The sequence below is a fragment of the Dermacentor albipictus genome, chromosome 7 (assembly GCF_038994185.2).
Source record: "Dermacentor albipictus isolate Rhodes 1998 colony chromosome 7, USDA_Dalb.pri_finalv2, whole genome shotgun sequence".
NCBI classification, from domain to species: domain Eukaryota; kingdom Metazoa; phylum Arthropoda; class Arachnida; order Ixodida; family Ixodidae; genus Dermacentor; species Dermacentor albipictus.
The window spans coordinates 66,860,479-66,876,813 of NC_091827.1; the positions used below are offsets into that span (position 1 = coordinate 66,860,479).

Genomic DNA, 16,335 nt, shown 5'->3' on the forward strand with positions numbered 1-16,335 from the left:
CTTTTGTTTCACCTCTTTTCTTTTTATCCTGGAAGCACGCTTGGAAGTCCGCTTCGGCTACGCACTACAGCGGCGATGTCGTTTGCTGTTGAAATTCGTCACAACCCCGAAATTCTGCCCCGGGAACCACAGTGTGCACTTGAGCAACAAAATATTATGCAGAAACCATCAATTATGATAGCCAATGTAAGCAACTAGCCGAAGGAATGGACGAACGTGTAAGCGAACGACACTCTCTTGTCCATCCAGCCTCCCTCCCCCACTTTTTTTTTTTACTGCAGCCCGTCCTCATAGCACGGTTGCCCAAGAGCACGGGCCCTTTCACTTGACGCATGCCCTCGACTTCACGGAGTTCTTTCGCTGCAGCCGTGGAGAGCAAACGGCTCCACTTCTTACGTGGCGTGTTGGCGTCTACGCCGCCAGCATTCGACAAAACGCTCGTCAGCGCATGTGGTGTATTTCTTGTGGGCGAGAATTCGCAATGAATTCTCGTCCTCCACATCGTCCACGACAGGTTGGCCACCGTGGGCGGCCAGCGAAACGTGCCACGAACGAGCGAGAAACTGCCTCCCCTCCTTTTCCCCGTGGTTCCACTTTGCCATTTGCATGCCCAAGAACAGGCGCCCATTCCCTCCGACTGCGTCGACCAACGAGCGAGCGAACGAGCTATCGAGCTTTGCTCCCTCCTTCCCCTCCGCGTCACTGGGTTGCGCGATAATTTGCGCACGACTACCTCACCCTCCTCTGCCCGCCGACCTTCTTGACAACTCGATTGCCCGAGAAAACGCGCCCTTTCCCTTGGCACATTTCTTCGCCGTCCTTCCGCCAAGGGTGACCATGGTTGTACCACATACATAGCACGAGAAGGGCAGAATAAGCCAATGAAGCCTTTTCGATTTAGAAGGAGGCACAGGTGTGCTCAATGCGGCAATTGGGGAGGGTGCTCCAACTTCCAGAACAGTGATCGAACTGTCGGCGTAACACTCACGCACTATCAACGCAAAATGCACAAAGGCAATGTTGCGGTGTATAGTTTCCAGCATTGCTCATTCAACATGTTTGGTCGCACGCGATGCAAACGTTTTTAACGTAGAACCTATACACTTTAACGTACAAAGCACCATTGACAGCTTGACCTTCAATGTAGAGATTCGTGGCGCAGAATTCTATGGTACCTAAAAAAAACAAGACACATTCAACATCCTTTGATTCTTCCTTCTCTTCACTCGCGCATGTATTTTTCGGTTTGCCTTGGCTCATATCACATTTTACACTCCTTGCTCTGCATGAGTACAATTCTGTTTCTTCCCCGATGACGAAACATTGCAAGAATTTATCGCTTTCGTAAAATGTTTTCGCATCACTCCAACAATATTTTCGTCTCACCCTCTCCTTTCGCAGTTCCGGCACTGTCTGGGTGATAATATTTTTAATTTCCAAAACGTCTCTCAAAATTCGGTGGATAGACGTCTTCCGCAAACTAAATACATCTAATATAATTCTAACAGCCATTAGGCGGTCACTGAACGCAAGAGAACAGATACACGCTATCGACATTTTTTTCATGTCCGCTCGAGGTTGGCGACTGTTATCACATGTTCACTTCGACATGAAAATAAAAAAAGGAGAAGTTTTGCCCGAAAGGCGGATAATTGATTGCGATAGCAAATTAGTGGAGAGCTATAAGAAGGAAGGACAGTAGCCCTATCGGTCGGGTAAGCTTGTAAATATAGTATGCCTAACTAAATAATATGCATGGTATCACGCGCGCACACGCAAATATGTGCACATATCACTCGATGACTGCGGAAACTCGCTGTCGAACGCTGCAGTGAGGAAACGCGGAAGCAGCAACGAGCGAATTATTCTTCGTTCTGCGTCTCGCATCAACGCGAAATAAGCCGCGAAACCACAGTGCACGGTGCACTCTGTCCCAGTCGCAGATGGCTTTCCAGATCAGCGGCCTGCGTGGGCGAGCGTGGCCCCCGGGCAGCCCAGAGTAAAACGCACACTCCCTCCCTACCCTCCCTCGCCCCTAAACATCGCGCGTGACAAAAGACATCTCGTACTTTCTCGCTCTCCTCGCGTGCGTGCGCGAGATTGAGCCCCTATCGGCGGCTCAACGTAGCAGCTTCTCACTCGCCCAAGCATCGCGCGGCGCGCAGCCATGACTTTAAAAAATTAAAATTTAATTATGGGGTTTTACGTGCCAAAACCACTTTCTGATTATGAGGCACGCCGTAGTGGAGCACTCCGGAAATTTTGACCACCTGGGCATCTTTAACGTGCACCTAAATCTAAGTACACGGGTGTTTTCGCATTTCGACCCCATCGAAATGCGGCCGCCATGGTCGGGATTCGATCCCGCGACCTCGTGCTCAGCAGCCCAACACCATAGCCACTGAGCAACCACGGCGGGTAGCCATGACTTTATCGAACTTGGATTTTATAAGGAACTTCACGGTGACGCCAACGGCAGAAATGCGCACTGATTGGTGCGCATAAAATTCTGCATTTTAATGTGCAGCAATCCGTCCGGTACAAGAGGGTAATCGAGTTTTCCGATCGGAGCGGCTACACCATGGCTGCCCATCTTCCCATTTAATGCCGAGTCGATCACTGCATGCTTCCTTCGGGCAGACCTCGTTCATATGGTTAATTTTAAGAACTTGAATGGTGTACCAAAGTGTATCTTCGGAAAGTAATAAACCGCCAGTCCTGCAGGGCACTGCAATTGGAGCCAGAATCTCTCTTCTTAGCGTGGTTGTTATCTTCAGCAAACCGTCTCTTTGGGACTGCACGCCGCAGTGCGATATTTCAGTGCAATTTAGAGCACTCGTCGCAGCCATGGCAGTGGAGAAAATATATGGATGAATTTCGTGCATTAAAATAGTCTTTTATTTACGAGCTCTCAAAGTTCCCGTCTTTCTTTGAAAAGCTTGAATGTTTGGTTTAAAATCTGACCTATCGTACTTCTACCCGGGAGGCTCCCAAATGCTTCCTCGCTCATTTGTGTGTTTCATAGTTACCGCCGCGCTATTTTCACTTCTGTTGCTGCCCCCGGCTGCTGCCATCACCCGTGCTTTTTTAGAAGCAAATTCTTTCTTTACTAGCATCGGCAGGTTTTGCGAGCCGATGTTCGTAAAGAAAGACTTTTTCCTTGGTTAATATGCCAACCAATCACAACGGAGCACACACGTCGTGTGCTTCGCTGGGTTCCTTACAGCAGCAGCTGCATGAGTAAGATCTTGATGAGGGCTAGTTGGTTCATACTTAGAACTGAGGTGAAACAGCGCGAAAAAGACGAGGACACAAGGAAACAAACACCACAGACAAGCGCTGACAAGCGCACAGACAGCGCTTGTCTGTTGTGTTTGTTTCCTTGTGTCCTCGTCTTTTTCGCGCTGTTTCACCTCAGTTCTAAGCAGCAGCTTCCTTCGCCCATCTGCGGCTGCACGGTAATGAGGAAGTAAATGCTCCTTGGTGATAGAATGCATTTAAATTTCAGTATGTACGCACGCGCATGTTGCCTGTCAAACCATGACTGTTCAAAGCATTGATTCGGGCTAGTCGGTCTGTCATATTGGGAGCCTCAATAGCGCAATTAAAGTTTTCAATACTTTCAAGACTTGTCGCATTGACCTGGCCGGAAAATGGTTATTTCGCGGCGAAAGAAGAAGCGGCGCGAAGGATTCGCTTTTTCCTGCCGGCGCTCTTCATGACGACAGCATTGTTACAGCGAATCGTCGGGGTCATCGAGTGAGATATGTTTATATTGGCATGTGCGCCTGTGACTCCATGCTTGTCATAGGCGAATCTACCGGGGGGGACTGGGAGAATACCCCCCCCCCAACACACTCACAGTTAGAAGAAGAGCAAAGTGTTCCATTTTCCAGCCCCTCCTACCTCCCTCCCTCTCCGCACACACTAGAGAAAAATCGCGGTAAATCCGGTGTCGGTGTCGGCGGCGTTGTCCGTGAGAAAACTACCATCCCGAACGACGCATCCAGAACCGCGCAGGCGCACTTCGTGGCGCATAAGCGTTACTGAAATAAATGAATGAATAAATTAATGTCGAAGTTAAATGCACCAAAAAATTGGTAAACCACAACTTGCGCGGAAGCAGCAGAGATGACAGCGTGGGATCGTAATTTGAATACACGAAAAAACATATTAGTGTTACGTACAAACTCAAACACAAACCCTTTTTACAGCTGCCCTTTGAGGTTTGGCGCGACGCTGCACTACCTCCGGGATCAGCCCAAACAAGAAACCGCGTTTCCGCCAGCAAGCTCGCCTTCGAGCATAGCGCTCGCCGCCAGCGTTTCCCGGTACAAACTTCACGGTTGCATGAGCTAGAGGTGCCGGGAAGCGTCAGGAGAAGTCAAGAAACGTTCTGTGCTATCACGTTACATACTTAAAGCAGAAGCTTAGGCGTACTCCAATTTTTTTTATTCGGTATTCCTTGTTCGTGCACCTCGCATTGTCTTTCGTGCCTCACCACCACGTGCTGTAGCAGATAACGCTTAGCCGGGTGCAGTAAGCATTTAAGAGTACGGTGCTTCGTGCTGCCAGTGGCCTGCGGGATGCTCCTTGCTAGTGGGCACTCCAAAACAAGTTTAACGTAAAATTTCTTGCATCATCCAGTGCTTGTTGGGGCCGTCTAAAGTAACCATCTTTGAAAAAACAAAATACGTTGTGCTTTAACAATTAAGCTATATTTATACAGTGTTGCCACTTTAGCAATTTTACCGTTACATTTAGGGACATTTTCGTGTCTGTATGGCAAATGTTTCTATTTAGTTATCAGCGATACTTGTAGTGACTCAACTTAGCAATTGGTGATTTTTTACCGAACTGCAAGCCAGAAAAGTTGCTTCAGAAATGGCATTCTAGAATGCAGCTCTATAACGGCCGAAACTGGTTGTACGACGCATAAGCTCCGATACTACACAAACAGCAATTGCCTTCACATTGGTAGCCTTCGCATTGTGATTGTGTTTTACAAGACGGTGGCCATCATAGCATTCAGCTTGTGCTCACAATATTGATGTTGCTTTGTAATTTACAAAACCGATTTGAATACGTGGATACACCGCGGTTTCAGTGGCGTCACTAAATGCACTTAATTGGTGAATGCGCGCAAGCGTGTGGGTTACCTAATTTACCTAAACTGAATCGAATAAATGTGGTGCTCAGATTTAGATGACAGCAGTTGAATAAGACATATAGACTGCATAAAAAAGGCGTAAAATATGGCAACGGCTGAATTCGCTTACGCAGGCCGGAAGAAATCGCTTCCGTTTCTCACGCATTTCGGACCAATCAGCAATTCACGGGGAATTTCACGTGGACACAGGGCGAAAATGCAATATTCGAGCTTTATTAAGCTGCGGTAATTGTCGTCGCCGTGTTGCCAATACGCGGTCGAGCGCGTTCCGCATAATTTACTTCTCCTACCACGAGAACATCCAGAACCACAAGAAATTTAGGGATAATGTTGGCTATAGGTGCATTTCATGGCTAGGAAAACTACTTGACTTGCGTTTTTTTTTAGTCGCGCCGTATTTGTAATCTTCCTGTCTGATCCGAACGAAAAATTTAGGCTCTCGGCATTTGTTATGTAATAAATAGTAGATGTGGCTGAATATTAACTTTTTGGAATACATATCAAATACTTATATGAGGTATGGAATATCGAACAGACAAATGCAGACGTATCTTTTGCGGCAGGTATTTTTATTTCGGTATGATTAGGCAAAACGCTTGCACATATTGAATAGACAGCGAGCTATCACGGACGATTAGGATCGTTTTTAAGGAAAAACATACCAGCACCTATCGTGAAAAGAACTGCAGGAATAGCCGCTTGACACCTTTAGAGCCTGGTCAGCAACAAGGCTTCCAAGAATCACAGGCTGCTGTACGACTAGCTTTACGAAGGCGATAAATAGGTGATTGCTGGAAAAATATAAGAAGTTTTGGTAAAGCAAAAGAAAAAGCTAACTAAGTATTCATATGCCGCAGACACAATACAGGGCTTGTTACAAGGAGATCATCACTGGTCGTAACGTAAAAGACAAAAATTTTGCATTACTAGACTGCAAGAAAACTAAATAATAAGCCAAAATCAAAAATAGCTGTTTGTCGTGTAATAGACGACAAGAACCAAGGGAAACGATTTATTGTTTGTAACAGCTATATAAATTCAACGGATAATGCAGAAAAAGATGGATTAGAAGAAATTATTTGTAGTTTTTGACTAATATATGAAAATTAGGAGATAAAGAGAAATGAAGGAAAGAAAGACAACTTGCTGACGGTGTGAGTCAAAACCACAACGTCCGGATAACGCGCGCGTTGCGCTACGAATTGTGCGACAGCGACGGGAATTCTCACCTCCATATTCCTGGATAATAATGTATGTGCACAAGATGCAACATAAAAAGTGTTAACCAGCGTCACATTTCTGTCGCAATACCGAACACAAAACTTGCAATACCGATTTTGTTTCTGCATTGCTTCAAAAACTCTGTTGTTCTTTACTTCTGATAATTCGTAATACTTCGTTCAGCTTGTGGGGTACAGTAACCTGACTTTTAACAGTCGCTGCCGAATAGTTTAATTTTCAAAAACGAATAAAATATTACACACAACCATTCGCGTTACAAACGTTGAATATTCGCCTACCCTGTACTAAATACATTTCCAAACTTAAATCCCTCAAGAGACTTCTTGTTGATTCATTGTTTTTCTTCACCTGCACGGACATTAGACGAACATGAAACGTGTAGGCAAATGATTTACTTAGAAATACCTTATGTTATAATGTTCTAAAGCACTTGTGTTCTTAGCTATCCACTGGAGAATGCTAGCGAGAATTTAACTGACGTTTTGTCCCACATCAGCGACACGCTTGAGAAAATTTTGGCGACATTAGACTGTAATGGTTCAGCATGTGCGATTGATAGCCATATCTGTCAATGACAGATAAAACTATCACTGAGGCAGTCTACAGCCTTTCTTATTGCAATGGTAATCAGGTAATCTACAATGAAGGTGGTTCTTGCAGTACGCCCCGCCTGCGGGCCTGCTCAGAGTGTGCTCCGTCCTTTCATGTGCATAAACTTCAGTATAATCCCCAACGAATTATTTACAATAAATTAAGGTGTCATTACAGCATTAAATAGAAGAACAAGTCGTTATTTCTTGGTCGGCGACCACAAAAACGAAACCTACCTAACCCCCCCTCCCACGCCCGTTGGGTGCCTGCTCACACCCCTCCCCTTGGTAGAGGCCCGCCGTGTCAGGCTTTGCGGTGAAGCGCAAGAAAAGCGAAAGTGTGCTGCAGATGTCAAAGGGAAAATTATAGGCAGGCTTAAAGCAGTGGGCCTCCCGTTGTTGACGCGGAACCTGCGCGGACAGCTTAGCGATGACACAGCACGTACTGCAGAGATCAGTTTTCAAATGGCAAGCCTTACATATACTACATTCAAAATTAATGTTTGTCTGGATTACCCAGTTGGTTTAACGGCCAACAAAAGAAACGGCAAATGTGCGAAACGCGTATTTTTTTCCGGCGTTTCAGCCGGGGTCCGGCCTTCGTCACTAAAATCTCTCTCTCTCTGTCTCTTTATGTGTACACTATATACATACATACATATATATATATATATATATATATATATATATATATATATATATATAGTTCTAGTAGTAACACATAAGTACCCCGGAAGGTGAATGGCAGATCGGCGCCGTGGCAGCTCGACTGGTAGAGCATTGCACGCGTAATGCGCGGACGTTGGATCGTGCCCCCCTTGCGACAAGCTGCGTTTTCATCCACCTTCATTGCCAATAATTTATTATTGCTTTAATTCAATCAGTAAGTACAAAGCGTAACCCCTGTGATGTCCTTGGTGTGTTTGGTTGCTGGCTTTTTATGCTATAACATATATATATATATATATATATATATATATATATATATATATATATATATATATATATATATATATATTCCAGATAGACACAGAGGAAAACAAGGGAGAGGCCATGCTTCCCCATTCTAAAGATAGTTGGTATGCCACTGCCTACGTGAAACACTGGCGATGCACAGGCGAAGCACCTTAATCCACGTGGCGCACCATTGCAGCGAGTGGAAAAACCACAGCGCATACTCGGGATACCTATTGACCACACAGGCACACTGTATGCGTGGCTCGCTCACATTCGTCGGAACTGTTAGGTCCGTCGGAATAAATTAAAAGGCATGGTTTCAGCCACGCACATGCAAGTATGAACACATCTCACCCGATAACCGAGGAAACTCGCTGTCAAACGCTGGAGTGAGGAAGCGCGGCCGCAGCAGCGATCGAATTCACCTTCTTGCCACATCTAACATCAACGCGAACTAAGTCGTGAAAACACATTGCGCGGTGGACTGTCGTCGCCTGCAAGATGGCTTGCAAGGTACAGCGGCCTTGGTGGATGTGCGCGGTTGCCCGTGTCGCCCGAAGTACAACGCGCCCTGCCTCCCTCCCTTCCCCACGGAAATTAGCCTGCGACGGAAGACGGTGCGCTTCCTCCCCGCTCTCCTCGCTTACATGCGCGAGACTAAGCCGCGATAAACGGCTCACCCTCGCACGCTTAAACTCCCGCATACAGCATCCGGCGCTCGGCGATGATATTATCGCCTTTGGTTTCGATGCGGAACCTCATAATGACGCCGACGGCAGAAATGACGCTGGAGGGTTCGTGTAATTGCTATGGCGATAAAAATGGGCGCATGAAGTGCGCGCATAAAATTCTGCCTTGTAATGTATAGCAGTCAGGCCGGTACTAGAAGTTCGCCGGGTTTTCGCAAGCGCAGCGGCAACACCATAAACACACTTCTCATGTCACTGCTGAGTCACTGAATGAAATTGTGGTGCAGACCTCTTACCAATGCTGAGAAAGTTTCATTATCAGCCTGGTTACGCCCACTGCAGAGCAAAGGCCTCTCCCATACTTCTCCGACTACCCCGGTCATGTACTTATTGTAGTCATGTACGCATTTTTGTTGGAGCCACCAGCCCTCTGTTTCTCGTGCAGGCGATCCTAAGCAAACCCCGTTGTCGGACTGCTGTTCTCAGTAGCATTTATCATTGTAATTTTAAGAATAATTTTAAGAATAAGCCTTAACAGGACAGAGACATTATGAAAGAATTTGGTGCAGCAAAATAATCTTTTATTAATTAACTCCGAACGACACTTCCATTTAAACAGCGCGAATTTCTTTTTTATATTACCACCTCACGTACTTATGACTGGGAGACTCCCATTATTATTGCTTGCTCGCTCATTGCTTTGTTTCTTTAGCAACATGTTTTCTTGCCTTGTTTTGTGTTGGTGGCACCAGCCACTGCCACCAACCGCACTTCTTTTCAAGCAGGGTTTGGGTACGGGCCAGTTGGTATTCCATTGTAAACATCACTTACAGTGCTCGTCTTCGTCGTTCTTTCGCTACTGTGTTTATTTGCAGGCACTCTAAGTGATATATTTTTAAAAGCGAAGATTTCGTGACCGTGGATGCAGCCTGGCTTTTTCATTGATGAACGAAGAAGCCAACCAATCTATGCGGAGCATGCACGCCGCGCGTTCCGCTGGGTTCCCTGCAGCACCAGCAGCCTTCGACCATACGAGGCTTAGGGTTATGAGGAAGTAAACGCTTCTTGCCGACTGAATGCATTCGAGCGTCGCTAAGTACGCTCTTGCATGCTGCCTCTGAAACAACGACGGGTTCAAAGCGTCCGTCATTCAAGGTGTGTTCGTCCGCACTTGTGCGTGCTGGTATGTATATGCGTATGTGTATGTGTGTATGTGTATGTGTACATGTGTATGTGTACATGTGTATATGTGTATGTGTATGTGTGTGCGCGTGTGTGTGCGCATGTGCGTGTGCGTGCGTGTGCTTGTGTGCGCGTGTGTGTGCGCATGTGCGTGTGCGTGCGTGTGCGTGTGTGTGTGTGTTTGTGTGTGTGTGTGTCTAAACAGGCGAGAACAACTTATACAAAGTATCTCCAAACCGTATTTGTGTCTTTATCAACCAGCATATTATCAAGAGCCCGTTGCCAGTATTCAGTCCGACTAAAGTTATACACACATACAGAGGGATTTTTTTTTCTAATTGCGTGTTACCAATGCCTAAAGTTGATACCACTGTATTATGATCTCATATGCCATCCACAATTATAATTAAATGTTCCTTTAGTCAAAAATAACAAAGCCAGCGTAGAATAATTTTGCCCCTGTGTCCTGGTCGGATCATGAACTACCTGAACAAATTTATGGCTAAGCATTATCTCTAACATATTATCAGCGCAAGGCTTTTACACTGGCCCCGCAATTCTCGCATCCCAATCGACACCTGCTAAATTAATATCCCCTGTTAGAACAATTCTACTTCTGGCATTCCTTATGTTATTTAAATTATGGCCAAGCCCGTACACAAATTCAGCAGGGTCGGTCTCCGGGGGCTCTGTAGATAACGCCAACTATCAAAATGGTATTGCCAAGAAATACTTTGCACCCCACACTTTCATGCCCGTTTATGGATGACAGAGTTCCATATCTGAGTGGTTTTTTCACTAGAAGCGCCACGCCACCGCCTCAAGTTGCTCTATCATTGCGGATAACATTGTAAGTGCTTGGAAAATACCTCATCGACCTTTACGTCACTGTGCATCCACGTTTCTGTTATGGCAAGGAGCTCTGCGTCGTGAAGCAAGGACAAGTATCCAAGCTGTTTGACCTTATTCACTATGCTCCATGCATTATTGTTCAGTAACCTTATTTCGGGCTGCCTTTCGCGTCAGTCAACTTTTTCGTTGGCAGGTGGTTGTTCATTGCGGTCTAACGCGCACATTCTCCTCAAAGTCTCATGTGCAAGCAATCCTATTGATAAAAAGCTTATTGTGAACAACACTGATCTCTGCGCCATCAAGTTTATCAGTCTGAGCCGATTTCCAAAGTAGTCATCTTTTTGCGACTGTTTCCGGCGAATAGTCGTCAGAAAGACTAATTTTCATTCCTTTGAGTTTTTCGCAGTTCTTAAAGATTACCACCTTATCATTGTAATCGTACGATTTTAGGATAACAGGTTTATCGCGTGATGGTTTCTTTCGGCCAAGCCTATGTATTCTTTCAACTGATGAAATCGTGACGCCAAGTTTGTTGGAAAAAATATTTTTTACAATTTGCTGCTCGATGTCTTCATGCGTTTCGTTGTTAGTCTCCGGAACGCCAAATACTAAGTCGGTGTTCGGGCGTAAATATGCCCTCATGTGGCGATGGAGATCCTCTGGGGTTGACGTGCGTGACACATACCGCCGGTTGCCACGAAACGCAGGGTGCGGCAGGCGCCACGTGTTGCGGGTAATAAGCGTCAGGTTGTCGTACGACGCGGCGCGCAAATTCCTGGCGCCGCAGCAGTTCTTCACGCATGATCTGCCGTATGGTAGACGAAAGATCGGCGGACGGGCTCTCATCGACGCTGGCAACGGTTGTCACATTCGCCAGGCGTCCAAATTTTGGCACAATGCAACGTGTTTTCAACGTCTCAAACGTACAGCAATGACGTACGACATCTGAGAGGGAATCAACGTGGTGCCGGCTTATAAAGAAATTGTAGACATCTTCTGCAATTCCTTTGAGGAGATGTCCGACTCGGTCTTCCTCAGACATCTGCGAATTTACGATTTTGCACAGCTTGAGGATTTCCTCTGTGTATATGGTGCATGTTTCTCCAGGAGGTTGAGCTCTTTGAGCTAGTGTTCGCTCGGCGCGTTTCTGTTTGGCGTAGGAGTCGCCAAAACACTTCTTAATTTCCTCAACGAAGTGCTGCCCCGTTGTTAGGGAGTCTTCGTGGTTTTCATACCACATCAGCGCTGTCTCACTCAGAAAGAGTACAACATATTGTCACGTGGTAATGACGGTGAAGAAAGAACACAGTAGCAGTACTGTGAAAAACAAAACTAGCTTTTATTGGGCGAACCTGTGCCCACAAAACAGGATACACTTAAAGCACGACGATAGCGGCGAACACAGTCGGCGATCGTCGAAAATCTGATCAGCGGGTCAAGCGCGTCGGCTTTTATAGATCAGTCGTCGAATGTTTCAGATTAACTGATGGGACCCGCGTGTCTTCCACAAAGTTCTACACCATTCGTGTCACGCGACGAAATCTGATAACACAAGGTTCGGCGACAACAGACACGCGGATAGAAGCGTCGATAACTTTCCAGAAACGTCGGATACATGCAGGCGCGTCCCTCGCTCTGCGATTACAGTTGTTAAGCGGCGAAACGTGGTTGCCCGATAAAGATAAGTACACGTGTCATTACCCCCCTCTTAAAAAGCATCGACCCGATGCTGCAAACAAACGAAAGTAACAAAGGAAAGCACTAGGAGCAAAGAAAACAACAAACTAAGGAAGTTCATCAGCGTCCGTAAAATGGTTTAAGGCGCACCACGTGGACCACTTCAGATCGTGCGCGGCGCCGCTGTGAGTGCGAAATGCCGTCTGGCACGACCTCATAGTCTAGTGCGCCAATACGTCGGATGACCTTGTAGGGTCCGAAATAGCGTCGCAGCAGCTTCTCACTGAGTCCTCGCCGGCGTATCGGGGTCCATACCCAAACATGGTCGCCGGGCTGGTACTCGACGAAACGTCGTCGGAGGTTGTAGTGTCGGCTGTCGGTACGCTGCTGGGTCTTGATCCGTAGGCGGGCGAGCTGTCGGGCTTGGATCGTGGCTTTGCGGGGGCGTTCGGTACATGAACGCACTAGCACCTCCACCAGATGTCACGTGGTAGTGCCGGTGAAGAAAGAACACAGTAGCAGTACTGTGAAAAACAAAACTAGCTTTTATTGGGCGAACCTGTGCCCACAAAACAGGATACACTTAAAGCACAACGATAGCGGCGAACACAGTAGGCGATCGTCGAAAATCTGATCAGCGGGTCAAGCGCGTCGGCTTTTATAGATCAGTCGTCAAATGTTCCAGATTAACTGATGGGACCCGCGTGTCTTCCACAAAGTTCTACACCATTCGTGTCACGCGACGAAATCTGATAACACACGGTTCGGCGACAACAGACACGCGGATAGAAGCGTCGATAACTTTCCAGAAACGTCGGATACATGCAGGCGCGTCCCTCGCTCTGCGATTACAGTTGTTAAGCGGCGAAACGTGGTTGCCCGATAAAGATAAGTACACGTGTCAATATTCAAGCTGAGTGACAGAATCCCAACGGTTGTAGCGGCTCACCCTTGTGTAGTGCGTCTGCCACTGGTCGACGTTTTCGCCCACTTTTCCCGCGAACGAGCGTGGTTGCATGTAGTGCTCCAAAGGTCCAACTGGCGCTGTCCTTTGAGCAGGTGAAACTAGAGCTGGCATTTGTCCACCTCCGTCCTCAGCCATAGGGAAGGTCGTTGGCAAGAGACCGGCAAGACGACGGCTCCGGCGAAGTTCTAGGTGTTGCGACTCCGTGGTACGTTGTGTCGTACCCAGCACCTCCACCACTCTGTTACGCCCACAAAAGGCGTTACTTTGAAGCCGGGTAGAGTTAGTTAGATGCGATGGCCTTCATTAACGAAGTGCCTGTCGAGATTCAGCGAGCCAGCCACCCGTCGGCTTCTTTCTTCACCACTCATCGATGCCCCCCCGCCCCCTACTGTTTGTTGTGGCGTGAAACCAATATGCACGTTAGAGCGTCACAATATTATTCCGTCGTGCCCGGTCATCGAAATCAGTTAGTCGCAGCCGTTGATGCTGAACTGTTCGCTTAATGTCTTCAACCGTTCTTTCCAGAATTTCCACCTGAGCACATTGACTCGTAATTTTAACTAGTGTCTCTTCCCAATTGGCGAGCCTGTTGTCATTTGAATTTCCTTTTCCAGAATTTGTTTGAGGATTTCTTCCACAGTTGGGGAAAGGTTTGTTTCTACGTCCCCGGAAAGCAAGACCTTTAGATCTAACCACCACGTGCTCAAAACTTCAAAACACAACACAGGGAGCAGCAGCACCAATATACATAGGCAATCTGCCCGTAACTTCGATACATGGGATTAATAACTCACCTGTAAGAGAAGCCATGCGTGGTTACGCACCATTGCCGCTGCCGTGCTCCCGCCCCCACTGAAGGTAGCCGAGGGGAGTGTTCGCTTTATGTGTCTGCTGTCCGTTGCTGATGTCACTACTGCTTGACGATCAAATTTGCTCATCCAGCTGACGTCCATCGTTGTTGATCTGGGCTCCGCACTGCTCATGATAAGCGGCAGAATCTGTAAGACAAGCCATGCGTGGTTATGCGCCATTGCCACTGCCGTGTTGCCGCCCCCACTTTAGCGATAATTCCTGCAAAACGACGAAGAAAAATTTTGGGCAAACCATCAGGACCGAGGTCAATTTTGTTTTCAGATTTACGAGCACTGCTACTTTACCGTGTTATGAAATAAAATCAAACAGGGATGCTACAAATGCCCCATGACGCACATTCACGCGTGTACTTTCTTTCAAGAACAGTCCAATAAAATAGATATTAAAATACTCAGCGATATCCTGTTGATCTGCAAAAAATATAACATCAACCGAAACCTGCGTCACGTGCCTGCAAGCATTGCTCGAATAATTCAAAATCTTTCTCGATTCGCTTTCCATAATGTTAGGTAAAGTTGTTGTAAAAAAGAAGTCCTTAGACTCGTGCACTGCATGGGAGGGAGCATATTTGATATCATTGTTGAAAACAGGATTGGGAGTAGACCTTCTAGCCTGTTTTCGTTCCCACTTTAAATGAATAAATTGTAGTGTTATCCAGGGTGTACGTTTGTGGACTTTCCACCGCTTGTTTTGCACGAACCTGCTCAAACAATAATTGCGCATACCAGCAAACATCTGCCATAGAAGATACACGGTACACCCGTGTGCTTAGATTGAGGTTCAGGTTAAAGAAACCCAGGCGGTCGAAATTTCCGGAGTCCACCACTAAGGCGTACCCCATAATATAAATACATATATATATATATATATACGTTATCATGCTTTTCAGCAAAATCACTCAGGCCATTTTCCATGTGCGCAATCACCGAAGCATCATCAAATCTTTCGTAATATCTAAAATAGCGTATGCAGCTAGTTTTATCTATAACATATTTCTGCTTTTGTTGTTTTATTTGGTCTGGCTCATATGTAACATGAGTAATGTGTTTCATTTTAAGACCGAATGGGTCTTCACTATTGCTTACTTTCATTTGTTTAAAAATTAACAGCACTTCGGCATTATTACATAAAGGAACAAATACGCTGCTATGGTGGTTACTTATACCATCAAGTGCGCCCTACTCATGCGTGCTAGCCACCTACGCTACGGAATAGTCACTAAATTTGTCCGCTAGTTCAACGCCACTAAAAGCACTGCCTTCGAGATATAGACTATCGGGGGAACCAGAGTAAGAGCACCCCAATAGTGAGCTTAACTTACTCCAGAGTATCTTTTGGTCGGTGATACCACTAAACATGCTTGTTTGATGAGTGTCCCTTGCTCTTTACAATGAAGCATTTGGACTATTGTGAAGAGACTTGAACATTGTGAAATCATCTGAATATCGACTTTGTAACAATGTTTTGTACATCTTATTTTTCTTGATAATCATTCTATTGAGTTGTTTGATAACCCAAGGTTTGCAACTTTGCTTGAGTTTCTGTATAGTTTTGTATGCGCATGCATCTCTATATATCGAAACTAATTCCTGCAGGAAGTATTTGAGAGCTTCATCTGTTGACACCTAACCGTAAACAGAGCGCCAGCTATGCCTCCTCATTGCGTTTCTAAAATTGTTCAATGTTGTTGTTCTAATTAGTTGTGTTACATGTTTACTTTGTTTAGCTGGAGGGTTGACAGTACAGAAACATATAAAGTAGATAGGAAGGTGACCACTTAGTAACCTATTGAAAACACCTGCAGATATCACACTGGTTGATCTACTAGTAATAACTAAATATTTTAGTGTTTTCGCCATTGTGTTATGCAGATTGGCAATGTTAGTACATCCAAAAGACAATATGATTCAAGAAAGACAAGCACCCTTATTGCTCTGCTCGAATTTTGTCCTACCAACATTAAGATCACCTCCGATGAATACAACATGGTTACATTCGTTAGCATATCGAATCAGATTTTCTATGAAATCAAAAAAATCTTCAATACAGCCCATGGGTGGACGGTAAACGGCAACATAAAGTATTTTGCCATTATTTACAGACACTTCACAATCAGGCGTAATTGCACTAAAATTA

General features: G+C 45.9%; 1 protein-coding gene across 10 annotated transcripts in view; it reads right to left on the reverse strand.

The window, feature by feature from the left end:
• The window catches only part of LOC135921555 (uncharacterized), a 315,975-nt gene that overhangs the window by 229,479 nt on the left and 70,161 nt on the right, over window positions 1–16,335 (reverse strand). For 9 of the 10 annotated variants that reach the window (XM_070522325.1, XM_070522324.1, XM_070522319.1 and 6 more), the window contains exon 2: window positions 14,121–14,324. In XM_070522325.1, coding sequence (XP_070378426.1) covers window positions 14,121–14,309 — 189 coding nt within the window. In that variant the 5' untranslated portion in view covers window positions 14,310–14,324. Of the gene's footprint in view, window positions 1–14,120; window positions 14,325–16,335 lie in introns of those variants that run through there. The other variant, XR_010570559.1, reaches the window with a different exon arrangement.